This window comes from Nanorana parkeri, unplaced genomic scaffold (genome assembly GCF_000935625.1).
Source record: "Nanorana parkeri isolate BGI_ZX_2015 unplaced genomic scaffold, ASM93562v1 scaffold612, whole genome shotgun sequence".
NCBI classification, from domain to species: domain Eukaryota; kingdom Metazoa; phylum Chordata; class Amphibia; order Anura; family Dicroglossidae; genus Nanorana; species Nanorana parkeri.
The window spans coordinates 359490-376747 of record NW_017306880.1 but is presented as its reverse complement, the minus strand read 5'-3'; the positions used below and the strand labels follow the sequence as shown (position 1 = coordinate 376747).

Genomic DNA, 17258 nt, shown 5'->3' with positions numbered 1-17258 from the left:
TGACTAGAGAGATCTTTGTGGCATTCCCCTGGAGTTTGCATTTTAGGTAATGGCGGCCGTTTTCTTGACTTGATTTTTAAACTTTTCATGGGCTCGAATACCAGTTTGGTTTGGCGACCACATTTGAGTCTTTTGGGCATGCTTTGAAGGAAATCTGGCTGTTTGGAGTCACCTAACCAGAGTTGGTGATTTTTTTGTTTTTTAAGCCTTATTAAGTCTGAACTGTCATGAGGACAACAAAAATTACCAGCACCTCTGAAACTTTTTTCACATTCATATGAATAGGCTGCTTGTGGTGAATGTACTATTTCTGGCAGCACAACGCATGTCTGTCGGCAAGGTGCATTGGGATGCTGTTCAGAGTGAATGGCTCCGCATCACGCTAACGCAATAACAATGAACGCCTCTTTTTTGGTCTGGTAAATATACCATTTAAATGAATAGCCCCCAACACAGCGCCTTGTGATTTTATACTCTAAGGTTTAAGTAGTTTTTATATGGGAGATCAATGCAGTAGTATCACTATCATTGGTCTCTGTGAAGAGCAGCCCTGTCTGTACACACCAGACCTAATAAAGTGTGTGTGTGGGGTCCATCTCATTTGTGAGGTTTGGAAGTGCCTGTATACACAGGTTGTTGTGTCATAGGCTTTGTTTTCTACTGGCAGTGGCTGGGTCAGCTGCACATCAGGGACTCTGTGTTCCTAATTTGCACTGGCTGTGGAGAGAGGAGGCGTCATGGGCCTAATAGACACCTGATGTCCATAAAGGTCCATTTATCTGGGAGCCCTTCCTTCCCCCTTATCTGGGAGCCCTTCCTTCCCCCTCCTATGTAAAGTGCAAATGAAGCCAAAACTTTTTTTAGTTTATAGTTTTGGATACCGTGGAGTGGGATTAGACAATATGTCAGATTTTTCTTGCTGTCTGTGTCCCTGTTGGAGGGGGAATCTCTCTATTTGTCCTAGGGATGGTTATGACTAAAAGAAAAATCCCAAATTTTGGGTTGTCATTAGAACAGGAATAGATGGAAAGGCTTCCTGTGGTGATGCCAGTTCTGGCTTTGGAACAGGAAGTGAAGGGAAATCTGCCCAATGGGACATAGATGACAAAAAAGCCGACTGGGTAGAGTATGGGAGGGCTATAACCCCTAAGCCAAAAACTTTTCAGGCTTAAAATACTAACCTATGAGAAGACAAAATACCTTGGGCCCTGGCTTCCTGAAGGCATGGTGATGTCACCAAGTTCTAGGTCCACAAGATATGTAGACAAAAGAGTTCCCTGAAAGAAGCTATTACCCTATTTATACAGGAAGGGGAACTGGGAACTCTGCAACACTCCATGGACCAGTTTACACCAATGCCTCTGTATTCCATAAAAGTCACCCCAGCAGAAAACACACAGATTTAAAGTCTCTAAATTTATTAAATATATTCCATCAGATGCAGTTATTTTAAATATGAAAGACTCCGCTTTTGGCCAACGCCAACACAAAGATTCACACAACATTTTAAATAGAATAACAGATACTGGCTAAACAAATTGAATCCAATATCTGTATAATTATTTCTGTTTAAAAGTACAACATATATACAGCTAGAAAGTAATTCTAAATAGATTTTCTTCCTTCAATTCTTAGTTCTAAAAGTCTTCGGATTCCATGTATAGGAAGGTGTAATAGGCCACAGTCTTAAGGGGTCCAGATGGTCGGTTGGGGTTTGTTCCGAGCAGCTGCCGAGCTTATATTATCCTACAGGTGCATTAAAGTCTATGGGCGACGGACTATGTGGGGACTGTGGAGAGAAGCCGAGCAGAGATTCAGTCCTCCTGCCAAACAATGTCAGTAGGATTGTGCATTGACACTTCTCAAATTGTAATCACGCTGCAGTTGAAGAGTCAGTAACGCACTAGAAAGCAATGCGTTGCAGGCCCCCCAGACAGGAAATGAGCCCTCCCATGTATTGCCAAAATTTCCAGCTCTGAAGATCTGAGGAGAGAAAAAACAAACACTGGTTTAGAGTCGCTTGCATTGATTGATCAGAGTGTGGACTGAATCAATTTTAGAACGATGACAGTCACTTCTTGAAATAACTTTAATTCAATGTAAAACTCATCTTCAAAAGCCAAGTAATTGGTGTGATGAATTTTGGATGTAGTTTGGGGCTGTGTCTCCTTCCCATGGTGGCAGTGATTGCAGTATGGCGCCTGATGTCCACTCTGCCCCCATGGGGACTCTTAACCCATTCATAACTGAGCCCTTTTTTGAATTTTTTGCACTCATGATATATTCCACATTTTAGGCCTGAAATTACTTAAAACCCCCAAACATTATATATTTTCTGAAAGCCAAGACCCTGTAGAATAAAATGGTGGGAGCTGCACATTTTTATGTTGCACGATATTAGCGCAACTTATCAAACCCCAAATTTTTTTTTTTAAATGCCCCAAAACACAATAAAATACCAATCTGTTTCATAAAATATGAGATTACAATGAGTAAATAGATACCCAACATGCCCAGGTTAAAAATTGTGTGCATCCGTGAAACTGCGACAAATTTCAGTACCCCAAAAAGTCCATAGACGCTTTAAAAGCCCCCAACATGTGTAATGCGTTTGTCGTTTTCATACGTAGGCGGACCCGATGCGTCTGCTCGCTGGGGACTTTAAAAAATGTTTACAATTTTTTTATGTAATGTTAATTTTAAATACTGTTTATTTTTTTCCCAGATCTTAGAAGTGATCCGGCGACAGCTGAGTTGCCAGAATCGCTTCTATTGTAAAGCCGGCAGTCGGCTTTACAAGTTTAAACAGAGTCCCAGCGGCAAAAGCTGCCGGGTGTCAGTTTAAACAGTCCCAATGCTAGTGACGTACACTGTACGTCGTTAGCCATGAAGGGGTTAAAGAGGAACGTTACCCATATCTTTCAAATAACAACAAACACACCTTTAGAAATGTTTAGTAATAACAATCAACACACACACACACACACACACACACACACACACACACACACACACACACACCCCTAGATAATTGCCGGCTTTTTATTCTTTGCATACGTTTTTTTTCCCTCTCCTGAGAGTGGCCATTTTAAGGGAAGATTACCAAATCTTCCTTTACTTCCTGGAAAAATGCCTTTCCCTGCGATTTCACAGCAATGCTCTACTTGTAACCTTCCCAGGATGCAATGCTTGGAAACCATTACTTAATTTGTGCCAAAGAGAACCAGGAAGTTAAAAAAAAAAAGAAATTGTAAGTAAAATAAAAATGTTTGTTTAGCTAACGAAGATAATTTCATATCAGCATGCAGAGTGATTTTTAGTCAAAGGGGTAAAGGTCCGCCGTAACACACAACATGTATTAAAGCAACTCAGCTGTTAAAATAAGAAATGTAAGATGTGTGCAGAGCGGCCTTTCCATTATTTTCTGTTCAGTCCCACTGAGCTCCTGTGCCAAGCATAATGAGAGCCAAACTTCTGTCTCCCTACTGTATGAATGGAGTTCCAGGAGTCTATCACCTCAAATGCACCATCACTCAGGAAGCTTGTCAGGCCCTATGGGGTAGCAATAACGTGTTTACAAAATTAATATGCAGATAATGTCTGAGACACTTTGGGACTGTGACGGACCCCAGTACTCAGGATGACTATGTCCATCGCTGTATTCTTCCTTGCTCGGGAGATATTGCAACCCGCTGATCTTTAGATCCCAATTTCCCCAGTCACTGGTCGAGACTCAAGTGTAGGGTGACACAAACTCTGATTTATTGAGAAACTTTGCAACCTTTTATACAGCAAGTGATCAGATTATAATCCCATCCACCCTGCCCTCCATAGACATTCTGTCTGCACAACCCAGCAGGGTTCCACCTGCTAAAGTGCTCCAGACAGCCATAGCAGGGCCTGACCAAAATGTCATTGTTCTGAGCTCCTTCAGAGTATAAAAGGGAGATAACAAGGGATGATGCTGACAGTCTTTTCATAACCAGGTTACACAGTATAACGCACTTAAACATAACCCAACACCAATACACATTTAACTCATAAACTGATCTGATCACCATGCTGTCACAGGGACCACCGGGTTAGTTATAACACCACACTGGGCGTTATTATCAGACCGGTAATGGCACATTCATTACATCAATTTTGAGAAACATGAACATGCTACAAAGTCGGCTTTAGTTTGTTTCTTCACATCAACGTTGAAGTGAAGCGATAAGTGGTCTATTCTATAAATACACTTTTGCTGCACAGCAGGCAACATAAACTGCCTGCACCTCACCTGACTACCCAGACCAATGCCACCAGAAAATTGCAGTACTATGGCAGGTATGGTGCACATCTCCCACACGTTGCTGCTCGGTGCCTGAGCAGATACTTGTCACCAGGGAGTATTTACTTTGTTTACAATGAAAACTTGCACCACAATTTCAGGGAATTCTGGCAGGGGGAGAGTGCAGCCTGCGTATAGTAGTCACCATACAGCAAACCTTACCTTGCCTGGGCAAAGTGTTCACCTGAACTCTGAACACCAGGCAAACTGCTGGCATGGAAGCAACTAAAGTAGTTCAACTGTCTCCATCTAATGTACTCTGGAAGGTGCCAGGCAAGCTTGTGCTGCTCAAACATTGGGGCTGAAAAGGAATATAAAGTTCCAAAACTCTAAGCACTTGGTGAAGTGCTTGCTTCACATTCCAATGCAGCATTTATTTAAAGTGACACTAAATTAAGGAGTTCAATCTTAAAAATACATTCATGTACCTTAACTATTACTAAAAATGTTACTTATTTGTGTATCACTCGGCTGTAGATCCTCAAATCATCTCTGAATTGGTGCCGACACTGTCCTTTCTGGGGGGGCTAATTTTGTTCCCCATGGTCCCTGTGTGTTTTAAATTCAAGCTCACTCCTGTGATAGACTACAATCTCAATACAAATAAGTAAACTAAACATGAGATTGTAGTCTATCACAGGAGTGAGCTTGAATTTAAACACACAGGGACCATGGGGAACAAAAGGTAGCCCCCCCCTCCAGAAGGAAGGACAGTGTCAGCACCAATTCCGAGATGATTGGAGGATCTACAGCCGAGTGATACACAAATAAGATAGATGTATGTTATTAGTTGGGGTACGTGAATGCATTTATAAGATTTAACACCTGAGTTTAGTGTCACTTTAACTTGCTTCCACTGGTGGGTCACATTCACTAAAGCAGTGGTTCTCAACCTATGTAACCTCAGGACCCAGATTTGTCCTTATCAAGTGGCGATGCAAGTAACACTGCAATGGAACACATGGCATTGCGGTACCACGTGTTCCGGTGCGCGCGACTGAACTCTGAATGGGAGGTGTGTTTGGGGTACCATTCAAACGAATGGCAATGCACCTCATACACCAGAATGCACAGTGGGTGCAATTGCGTGGTACAGTGCATTAATCGCATGAGACTGTTCGATTAACACACTGTACTAGTGTGAACGGGCCCTCCAAAAACACTGACACACAATCTCACACACACATACACACTCCCCCGGCCAAAGAACCAAGGCACTAGGAGATTGTGATCGGCTAACTGCAATCCTGAAGCCACATACATCTTGAATGCCCTACATGTCACATTTCAGATGCTCCGGCAGTGGTAAGTATATACAGCGCAATGTCATCTACTGATATGATTTACTAATGACTAAAAGCCTCATTCATCACACGTCTTTCAGAACAATGTGTGTGTATTGCCCCAAGCAATCATACTCAAACTGTGCAGCTCTGACTCCTGCAGCGTTGCTCCAACAGCAGACAGCGCTCAGACGCATCTTTTGTTTCATGGACCTGTATGTTTTGTAACATTTAAAAGGAAAATGTTCCACTTTACAGCAGAACCCACAAGACATTCACTACTATCCAGGACTCCTTTTACACAGTGTTCTGATCAGATCCGCCCGTCGGTTTCTATGCAACTCTATGGGGAGTCGGATGTAAACAGACCTGCGTCCATTTACATCCCAATATCTCCGAGGCCGTCTCAGTCTCAAAATAATGACTGAATGAGTTCCGTTTTGGGGACCTGAACAGGACAGATCACAGGTAATCGGATGTAAAACAGACCCGTGTGCTTACGTCTGACTGCCCCATAGACCTAATATGGGTCCTGCTCATTCCTCCAGCTTCCAAAGGCGGAGCAAACTAAACAGACATGGATGTCACAAAAGAGACACGTTCCGTACTGCTCCAATCAGCAGGAGATCTGTGCACGGACCCTCCCCCTGCTGGGTGGCAAAGGTAAATTTGGGCATCTTGTGGTGCCTTTTCTTAGGCATAAATGTTACTGTTAAATCTTAAAGATGGAGTAGAGGTTCACTGTGACTAGTTTTGTATATAGAAGTTCTAGCTCCTTTAGTTTCTATTATTGAGCCGCTTGTGTAGAAGGACAAATCTAGACTGATGAGGTGTCTGTGTTGTGCGTATCCTCTGTACCTGTGCTTTCTCCAGTGTGCCAAGAAAGGGGCTAGCCATGCATGGAAGCTTGGACCTCCGTCAGTCTGTTACAGCTGGGGGTTCCCATCCTCTGCGCTCTCTGGTAGAGATCTGCGTCGCCAAAGTAACGTGCTCGGTATAGTAATCCTTCCTCTGAAAGTACAAAGAGAACCAGTCAAAGTGTATAAATACCAGCAGGAACATGTTCAGTCACTACTGTACTTTCACATAGCTAGACATACTACAGAACAGCACCACACACATTACAATCGTCAATGACAACTGTCAAAATAACAAAAAGAGAATGGCAGGAAAATACATAGAGGGGAAGTTATCAAATCTGGAGCAACCAATCAGCTTCTTTCTTCATTTTCAAATCTTAACTGAACAACCTGAAGAAAGAAGCTGATTGGTTACTATGGGCAACTGCTCCAGTTTTCATGAGGCCCCATTCACACTGCGCGATTCGCAAATCACACGTTTGTCGCGCGATTTGCATTTTGTGCGATCTCGCGCAAATGCTTGCATTGAGCAAGCGAGAATCGCGGCAAAATCAGCTTCAAAAAGGGTCCTGCTGTAGCGACCCGCGACAGCAGGACCCTTTGCCCCATTGCAAAGCATTGAAGAGCGATATCGCGCGGTAAATAGCCGCGATATCGCGGGAATTACCGCGCGATAAATCGCTCAATGTGAACGGGGCCTCAATCCCCCCACTCCCCACCCATAGTTTAATAAATGTATTTATTAAATAAAATGACTCCAATTCACTCACAAAAGGAGTAATGTGACCACTTACAGAGCCCCGTGCTTGACTGCCTGTTATAGCCGGTGACTATGTTCCGCCCAGAAAGAAACCGCACACTCCACAAGGATCAGGCCAGCAAGGTGACAGCAACAAGGTCCAAAGCTGGTGATTGTTGCTCTACCCACTCCTGAACATAGGCAAGTCATGGGAATGTATTGTCCCCTTATTAGCCTGAAGGGGAAGTATCTTCCCTAAGACACATTCCCATCACCTGTCCATGTTCAGGAGTGGGTAGCACTACAATCACCAGCCTTGGACCTTGCTGCTGTCTCCAGCCACATTCCACCTTTCGCCTTGAAGCACTGTCAGTGCATTTTTATTCAATAAAAGATCATGATTTCTCAAACCAAAGCCTCATTTTCCCCTAAAACACTGGAGCAGACAGAGTCTGGTGCAATTGCCCATGGCAACCAATCAGCTTCTCTGCTCCAGTTGGATAAATTCATTGTATGTGTTCATTTGTTATCGTAAGTTATTGCCAAATAAACAGATCCACAAGGGGAATGCAGAAGTTGCTGTGATTCAAAAGTACGAGAGCTGAAATGGTGAAAGGCAGCTGGACATATCTGGAAGATTCCAGTGATTGGGGCTCTTGCAGAGAGATGGTCAATGTGTGACTTTCCGCACTAGTATTGGTATCGGTGCTGATACCGAGTATTCGGGTGTGTACTCATACTCGCTCCGATGCCTAGCCCGATACCTGAACTTCCGGTATCAGGAAGCCGGGCAGCAAGTCATTACACGCTGCCCAGCCAATCAGGAAGCCAGGCTGTGTAATGACTCGCTGCCCAGCTTCTTGATTGGTCGGGAAGATGGCCAATGAGGAAACCAGACGGTGAATCATTACCCGCCTCCTGGCTCCCTGATTGGCCAGAGAGCCAGCTTCATGCTCCCTCATTACCTGGTGACAAGAGAGTATGGAGCCGGCTTCCCAGCCAATCAGGAAGCCGAGCTCTGTGTAATGACTCGCCGCTTGGATTCCTGATTGGTCGAGAAGCTGGCCAATCATGCAGCGAGTCATTACCTGCCCCCCGGCTTCCTGATTGGCCAGAAAGCTGGCTCCATGCTTCCTCCTCACATGGTGCCGAGGAAACATGGAGACGGCTTCCCTGCTACTCAGGAAGCCGGGTGGTGAGTCTTTAAACGGCGCCTGGCTTCCTTAATGGGACTTCCGGTATCGATATTGGCGAGTACCGAAAGAAAAATATCGCTACTCTTACTTGATGCTGAAAAACCGGTAAATGTGCATCCCTATTCCATACACGTGGTGTGTGCTTCCAGCAGAGGTACTTCATTTCAACACAGAGGGCCCCTTGAAATAACTCTCGGGGAACCCCCAGCTATGAATTCCTAGAACTACAATGCAGGGCATGGGTTTGAACAGTAACTTTAACTTGTGCATACTCACAGTATGTCACACCCCGGGCTGCTCTATACAACTAAATGGTTTGCAGTAACATGAAACAAATAACAATGAAGGTCAAAAAAGGAATACAGCCCATAAAAATGTCCGTGCCGTCTCATTGGAGGTCAGTGGGATAGGGCTCCATTAGTCTGGTGATCAGTAGAACGAATGTCCCCCCTCACAGATAACTAAAAAGATCATTGGATCTTACAGAAGAGAACCCTGGTTGGGAAAAGCTGCCCTAAACACTCCATTCCATACCAATGGCAACAATGCAGATCATATAAATGACAACAGACGCTGCGTTGCTTTATAGGAAGGACTCTTCTTGGCCTGTATCACTGAATATAAAATTATGGGAAGGTCCCATCAGAAATGACTTCCTACTGAATGTGACACTTACAGGTACTTGCTGCAAATGAACGGCATTGCAAACCTTCACATACAGTTATGTAAACAAGCTGAAGACACACACCAGGTGTCACAGATGAAAGTCGGGGATGATAAGTGAGGATCCTGCTGGTTGCTTTGGGCTATAGATAAATCTACACAATGTCTTATCTTCCCATGTACTTACTTTGCTGCTTCTCTTTCCAGCAGTTATTCCGAAGATTGGCTATGAAGTCCTCTTCTACACTTCTTTCCACATTTCTGAGGTTGCTGCCAGTGTACTCCTCATCAAAGCTTTCAGACACAAAGTACGGGACCCTGAGGTGTTCGGTGATTTTCTTATGTATATGACCAACAGACCTGAGTGCAAAGAAGACAACAGTCAGTCAAGGGATCTGATTATGGGGATGGCACTTTTACTCCACCATCGTCCCGAGCACCACGCAACTGGCAAACAGGCAAGAAATGGAGGATGTAATTGCATCGCTTTCTGAAAATGCTTGTTGCCCAACGTTCACACAACTCTCTGAATTAAATACTTTGAGGCTAAGCCCTGGAACATGCAGGTATAGACCTCTAAGTTTCTATTGATCTGCATCCTTGTATTAGGGCTACTATGAAGCAGAAGAACAGCCAGGCCACTAGAGCTTTCAGAAGGAGTTCAGCCCCCATGCACAGCAGTTGTTCAGAATCGGCTCTGACATGTTATTGACCTTGTGCCCATAATTAGGCCAGCAGAGTAAGCCCTGGCTTGTATACTTAACCCTTTGTACCTTCAGTGACAGGCTCGCCTCATTCCTTCTATACAGGTAAGACTTCTCAGCTGCATACATACATGCATACATACATGCATGCATGCATATATTGTTTTCAGGGGTGTGGACATTTATTTAAAAAACTACTTGTCCGGATACAAAAAATAATTTTAACCAAAACCCTATGTAACCATGTGAAGAAACGCTTCTCATTGGTCAGCGTGGTCACCTGACCAACGAGTGCTCGCAATTTGCAAGTAAAATTCTAACTCCATAAGGCCGGGCTGTGTTCTGGACGGCAGTATGGAGTGCAGATAGTAGACCCGTACTGGTGGAGGGAAAGGACTGCTCGCCGAGAGGTAAGTATTGCACTGGGGGAGGGAATGTAGGCAGGAGGGGGGCCAGATCTGACCGGGTAATTCCATTTCCCCAAATGACTTGGGAAAGTGATCTTACCCTTTTACCATTTGCTGCCCGGGGTGTTTATACCCCCTTCCTGTCCAGGCCATTTGTCAGTATTCAGCACTGCGGAACTTTGACATTTATTCTGTCATGCAACGCTGTACTGAAATTAATTTTATACCATTTTCAGGGACAGATGGAGCTTTCTTCTGGTGGTATTTAATCACCACTGGGGGTTTTATTTTTTTTACTCTATAACAAAAAAAGTAGCAAACATAAAAAAAAAAAAAAAACTGTTTTAAACATTTATTATTACCCAATTGTTTGGTAAAATATAAAAGACGGGGTCACGTCGGGTAAATAGACACCAAACACCTCAAACCTTAAGATTGCGTGTGCCTGCAAAAAATCACGACACCCAAAACTGCCCATAGGCGACACTTTAAAAGCTTTTACTGCTCATCAGTTTAGTGTTATCAGTGATTGATGGCCCTAAAATGACATTCGCAGTGATATAAAACATGTGCAGCATAATAGGCGCAATCGTCATTTGCACACGTAGACACACCAGACTCATGTTTTGCGTGTGTGTGGGACTTTAAAAAAAATGTTTTTTAGGGTTTTTTTTGTAACTAATTTCTTTTTAATTTTTTTTTCCACTTAACTCTATTGCTATTACATAGGGGGCTTGTTATACCCCTCCCTAAGTGATGGCCAATATACAGCGACGGGTCCTCTTTATGGAGACATCAGGGGTCTTTAAGACCCCTAATGTCACCTAGTGATCCCCAGAGAAGCTGATGAAGCAGAGATCGGCTTCACCAGCTTCTGTAGCCAGAGAGTGACAGCTGAATGCGGAAGTGATGTAATATACATCACTTCCTGCATTCAGAGATCGGAGAGGAGGTTGGAGGGAGATTGTGTACTGATCTCCAGTCCCAGCTTGCACCGGGCACAGCGGAGCTAGAGGTTGGCGGCGGCGCACACCCGCACGCATAATACAAGCAATCGGGCGTCTCTATGGAAGCCGAAACGCTTGTATGTAAACAGCCATACTAACGGCTCAGTGACATCAATGCAATTTCCTGTAATCTCCCAACAGCCATTTTGGAGAATAGCAGAGCGGACAGACCCTCGTTTCCCCTGCAGTGACAGATCACAACTACAACAGTGATCTATGATGGTTTGCTGAGAATATTAACCACTTGCTGCGGGTAGCCATAAATATACAGCGGGCCACTGAAGTGGTTATTCGAAGAACACAGCTGCTGCAGCCATGTTCTTGGTGTCATTTCAAACAGCCGGTGATTGCCGCTAAGGTACAAGCGAGCCGGTGTCTATACGGCCGCTGGATGACTTGTACCGATCGACGGAATGTGCTGCCCCCACCCCCCCTCCGCCCCGTGCGGGATTGGCTCGGTGGGTCTCCCCGCAATGATCAGAGAGAGTTAGAGGCTTCCAGCCACTGATCTCTCCTCCAATCATGGACCCGGAAGTGATGTATTACTGTCACTGTGCACATTCTCTGGCTCCTAAAGCCAGGAGAAGAAGCTTTCAGCTAAGGGACATGAGGAAGTTTAAATACATTCAAGTACCTGAACTATTAACAGAGATGTATCCTATTTGTTTATCACTCGGCTGTAGCTCCTCAAATCATCTCTGAATTGGTGCTGACACTGTCCTTCCTTCTGGAGGGTGCCTACTTTTGTTCCCCATGGTCCCTGTGTGTTGTAAAGTAGTCACCGCTCCAAGCTCTCTCATGTGATGGACTACAATCTCAATACAAATTATTAAACTAAACAATTAGATTGTAGTCCAGCATGAAAACGAACCTGGAGCGGTGACTACTTTACAACACACACAGGGACCATGGGGAACTAAAGTAGCCACCCTCCAGAAGGAAGGACAGTGTCAGCACCAATTCAGAGGTGATTGGAGGATCTGCAGCTGAGTGATATACAAGGTCCAGTATTGTTAAGTTACTTAAATGCATTTCAACGTTTTACTTAAACAAATGAAACCAGCAGTCTGCATGGAGAAGGACTCTGTGATTTAGATAAATGGGTGTAATAGAAAAGTAAACTTTATTGGAATGTTCGATGTGTCTGTTGGGACAGATCACAAAGATGAAACCAATACATTTCTAAATGGAGAAGTGCTGTGGGCTGAAGTGGACCCGTGACATGGAAGTTTTCAGGTAAGTGCCAGTTGTGAACACTTTTTTCTCAATCTGACCATGGAACATGATGACACGCATCTGAATTCTATGATCTGTTTATTTTCTCCCAGATACCCAGCAATCACATGACCAAAGAAGAATAAAGACTAGAACTGCAAAGTGTGTTCTCTTCCTAGCTCCAGCAGACATGAACTCCTCTTCTATTTCCCTTTCCAGTATTTTGGAAGGAATCAACTTCTTATTACATAATAAAGGAAGAGAAAAGGAGTGCAAATGATTTGGTTTCTTTCTCCTGAGGGGACAGTAACCACCACATTGGTAGTTTTATTGACAGATCGTGTTTTTTATGTTCCTGGCTTCTATAGCGTTACCAATATATGAGCATGCACAGAGATATCTCCTCTGGGTCTCCAGGACCTCCAAATGCTTCTCTTACATTAATTGAAGTATGGACAGCAATACTCACGGTCTATGGCTGAGGCTGTAAGGCGGATTGGAAACCATCATCTGACTTAGTGCAGACACGATGATCAGGATCAGGATAGGCATCAACTGGACAAACATTCCGAGACTTCCCTGTACAGATAAGGACATTATTAATACCCGCTTGGGGATCAGATAAAAAACTACAAGTCTTGCTGTGTGAGAAGATGAATGTGTGCCTCTAGTAAAATGAAATAATAAATGGAACTGCAGAAAATACAATTGTCACACTCATGTATAGAGGATACTAAATAAAGACTCATTTGTTGTTACCTCTACAGCTTCATTCCTCCTGAAAAGTGATGACATTAAAATCAGTTGTCTCATATATACCCCCCACCTTTTATTATGTCATAGACTAAAGCAAAGCGAATAAGTCATAATATAACAGGGCCTGGGCAGATCTGTACCCCTAGGAAAGATATCAATAATTAGATCATAGTGATCATTGAAACTGCTTTCTGGATCTAGTATCACACATCTTCAATCTTTTAAGCAGTCTGTTCGCCTATTTGAATGGAGAAAAGTAGTCACTCTGCTGTTGGGTATCATCAAAGCAAAGGAGAGCGTTCTCCGAGATGAGAAAGAAAACTATAGACCAGCATATCAAAGGTAAAGCCGATAAGACCATCTCTGCGAAGCTTGATGGTCCTGTGACTACAGTTGCAATTATTAAGATGTCTAAGGTCCATGGGAGTGTAGCCAACCCCCCTGTACGTGACAGCAAGAGAAAAATCAAACCAGAAGGATAGTGTGAATGGTAGAAAAAAGAGCCAAAGAACATTTCCAAACCAATACAAGCTGAGCTTCAAGGTTGCATCGGTGTCCACTCGCACCTTCCATTGCCTTTTATGTGACAGTGGGTTCAATGGAAGGAGACCCAGTAGGAACGAAAGGGACAAGCCACAGTGCTTCTGGGACAATGTCCTCCAGACAGGTGACACATAACTGGAGCTATGTTCACAGATGGAAAAAAATGAAGCTTTCAAAGAAAAGAGCACCATACCTACTGTGAAACATGGAGGAGGCTTGGTTATGTACTGGGGCTGCGTCTGGCACAGGGTGCCTATAATCATCTGTGCAGGGCACAACAAAATCTCAGGACTATTGTGGAATTCTGAAGTTAAACATACAGCCCAGTGTCAGAAAGCTCTCACTCAGTCACAGCTCCTCTAAGAGAATGGCCATGAGCAAATCAGGATCATTTCTGGATGAAATGATGGATTGATGACTTTGGTCATAGATGGGTACCAACAAATCTGTCCGTGTTTGTATATTGAACAATAAAATCACGTTATTGTTAAATAGTAATCCACAATCTGACCAACTCACAAATCTTCCAATAGACACATCCAGCCCAATGCATTATAAGCAACCACTCAGCAATCCAAATCCAATCCCTTCAACATATGCAGGTCAGGGTCAAAACTTGCAATTATATTACTGTTTACAACTCTCTGAAGATATCTCGCAGTGCACGGGAAGCAGTATTGTGAATGCTACCACAGAGATTGTACACCAATAAAAGCACGCTATAAGACAGGTCAATGCCACACACTAGGACACATACTATGCCCAACTTGTATCTTCATCTACTGAGCTATCCTGGGTATCACCGACTTTCTACTGTGATGTTACACAACTCCACTGCTAATAAACTGGGCTGCCAGTCAAACAATCATATGTACAACACTATACATCTACAGTCATGGGCAAAAATATTGGCACCTCTGCCGTTCGGTCAGATAACGCACCACTTCACGCAGAAAATTGTTGCAATTACAAATGTTTCGGCATCCTCATGTTTATTTATTTTGTTTGTATTGGTATGACACAAAAAAGTGGAGGAAAAAAAAAGCCAAATCTCACACATTCCACGCAAAACTCCAAAAATGGACGGGACTAAATTATTGGCACCCTCAATTATTATTTGGTAGCACAGCCCTTGGAAAAAATTACTGAAATCAATGGCTTCCTGTAACCATCAATTAGTTCTTACACCTCTCTACAGGAATTTTGGACCGCTCTTCTGTCACCAACTGCTCCAGGTCTCTCAGATTGGAAGGGTTCCTTTCTGGGTGCTTTTTGACGTGTGCTTTGGGTCATTGTCCTGCTGTAAGACACATGACCTCTGACAAAAACACAACTTTCTGACACTGTGCCCTACATTGCACCCCAGAATTCTTTGTTAGTCTTTAGATTTCATAATGCCATGCACACAGTTAAGACATCCAGGGCCTGAAGCAGCAAAGCAACCCCAAAACATCAGTGAACCTCCACCATGTTTGACTGTAGGGTCTGGATTTTTTTCTTTGAAGGCCTTGCTTGCCTAAATATTTGTAATTGCAACAATTTTCTGCGCGAAGTGGTGCATTATCGGACAGGGGTGCTAAGATTTTTGGCCATGACTGTATAGGCATAAAGAGTGGTGAAGAAATTCACATTGACAGATCTCATAAATATAAACTAAATCATAACAGAAAAGGATCATCAGTGAATGGGGACGGAGCAATATGGAGCTTGTGGGCGAGTCTTCCGAGCAGTCATAGTGCTCCCTCTAGTGGTGAAATGCTGGAATTAGTCATGTCAGAGAATGGAAATGTGAAGATGTTTTTTTGTCCAAGAAGAAACTGTTAAACTTGTTTCTCAAGGGCAACACATCCACTTCCAATAACCCTTCTGGAGCTATGAATGGTAATACCCCTGCTGGAGCTATAAATGGTAATACCCCTGCTGGAGCTATAAATGATAATGTTCCGAGTGATCTGCACACAATACACTTAATGAACTCACTTCTCCTTGGTGTTCCCGCCGGTCTGGTCTCTGAGCATAGGTATAACGCATTCGGCCATTGCTGTACACGTGGACATTACCTGGAAAAGGTTCAGTTATTAGGAGACAATGTTTCTCAAGGAAATGTCCACATTCATGTAAAGTCACCTCTACTCAAACTTGACCATTTACTTCTCTGATCCCTCAGACACGGCTTTCACTGAGGTATCATTGTCATGTTATATTACATACCACATTATGGAGAATTGATGGGGGGCTGGACAGCATTAGTTTGCTATGCTATGGATGTAGCCGATGGTCAGAACTGGGACTATTGGTGAGAATATCTTCTATGTAGAGTCCAAGCTATTTGCCAACATGTGATTCAATGTCAGCAACAACTGATATATTGGATTTGGGCAGAACTGACATTTAATACACAGCGCTCGAACTTATGTCCTTAATAGGTAAAGGAGGCATATTGGGAGAGTAAAATGTACTCTTGTCGTGGCTTAGCGCCCCCTGCACCTGCAATGTCACATGCTGGCTCTATGGATCGAGGACTGAGTGATCACAAACCATTGATTGCTCAGCTTCGCCATGGAGAGAGGTGACTGTCAGTAACTGCTCCCTGCATGGATTCCCCCTCCCCTCTCTCTGTGTTTCTCAGTGCTCACTGGATGGACATGGGCACCTCTGGCTCTAGAGCTGTCAATCAGGCAGCGGGGTGGATCCCGCCAATAAAAAACCGCTATATGGTAAGTTTGGGTCACAGGAGGACTTTAGTAAATGTACTCCTGTAATGTACTCATGTGACCCAAAAGAGAACTAAAGCCAAAAAAAAGATTTGCCTTTAGTCCTCCTCTAACAAACATGTTCAGTATTACTATTAGTAGAGATCAGCTGACGTTATGCTTACTAGACGGAAATCCTCCTCCAAAGAACATATTGAAGAGATCTTCAGGGGAGATATCCGCTTCAAATCCTCTGTGGAAGTCTGTGTGTCCATGTCGAGATGGGTTCACCTTCTCCTCTCCAAACTGATCGTATTGCTTCCTCTTCTCTGGGTTACTTAACACTGCATATGCATTCCCAATAGCTAGAATACAAGAGTCACAAATGGAGACGCATACATTAGAGATATGACAGCACAATCACGCTCTATCTAGATATATATGGATATACACTCTCATACTGCAACATGCAGGACTCTGGTGCCAAAAGCACCAGTGCAACCACCAAGAACACTACCCTGAGGTCTCTTGGCTGGGGTGTCAGCTGAGGCCTAAAGACACAACGATCATTTGATGGCTGTGGGAATTGGGGAGCCCGGTAGTTCAGTAGCATTCCATCACCTCATCGCTGACATTGTATATACTGAATTGGTGAATGGGATGAGTTGCAGGTTCAGCTGTTCTCTGGGGCACATTTAGGGTCTTCTGCTGAAAAGTTCAATTTACTTCATTTATACCTAATAAAACTTCCTGGAACTACAAGTCGACCTTATTGTTTGGGCACTATAAATAAGAAGAATACCAAGCAGCACTACAATCCAGGTAACAACAGACCTTCTAGGAGAAACAAGAACCCCCT

At 43.7% G+C, this 17258-nt stretch overlaps 1 protein-coding gene across 1 annotated transcript in view; it reads right to left on the bottom strand.

The window, feature by feature from the left end:
* Nucleotides 1-1404: 1404 nt before the first annotated feature.
* The window catches only part of DNAJB12 (DnaJ heat shock protein family (Hsp40) member B12), a 36426-nt gene continuing 20572 nt past the window's right edge, over nucleotides 1405-17258 (bottom strand). Inside the window, exons 4-9 of the mRNA XM_018562910.1 lie at nucleotides 16585-16764; nucleotides 15687-15766; nucleotides 12877-12986; nucleotides 9262-9434; nucleotides 6475-6627; nucleotides 1405-1983 (exon numbers count right to left, since the gene is read on the bottom strand). Coding sequence (XP_018418412.1) covers nucleotides 6506-6627; nucleotides 9262-9434; nucleotides 12877-12986; nucleotides 15687-15766; nucleotides 16585-16764 — 665 coding nt within the window. The 3' untranslated portion in view covers nucleotides 1405-1983; nucleotides 6475-6505. The remainder of the gene's footprint in view (nucleotides 1984-6474; nucleotides 6628-9261; nucleotides 9435-12876; nucleotides 12987-15686; nucleotides 15767-16584; nucleotides 16765-17258) is intronic.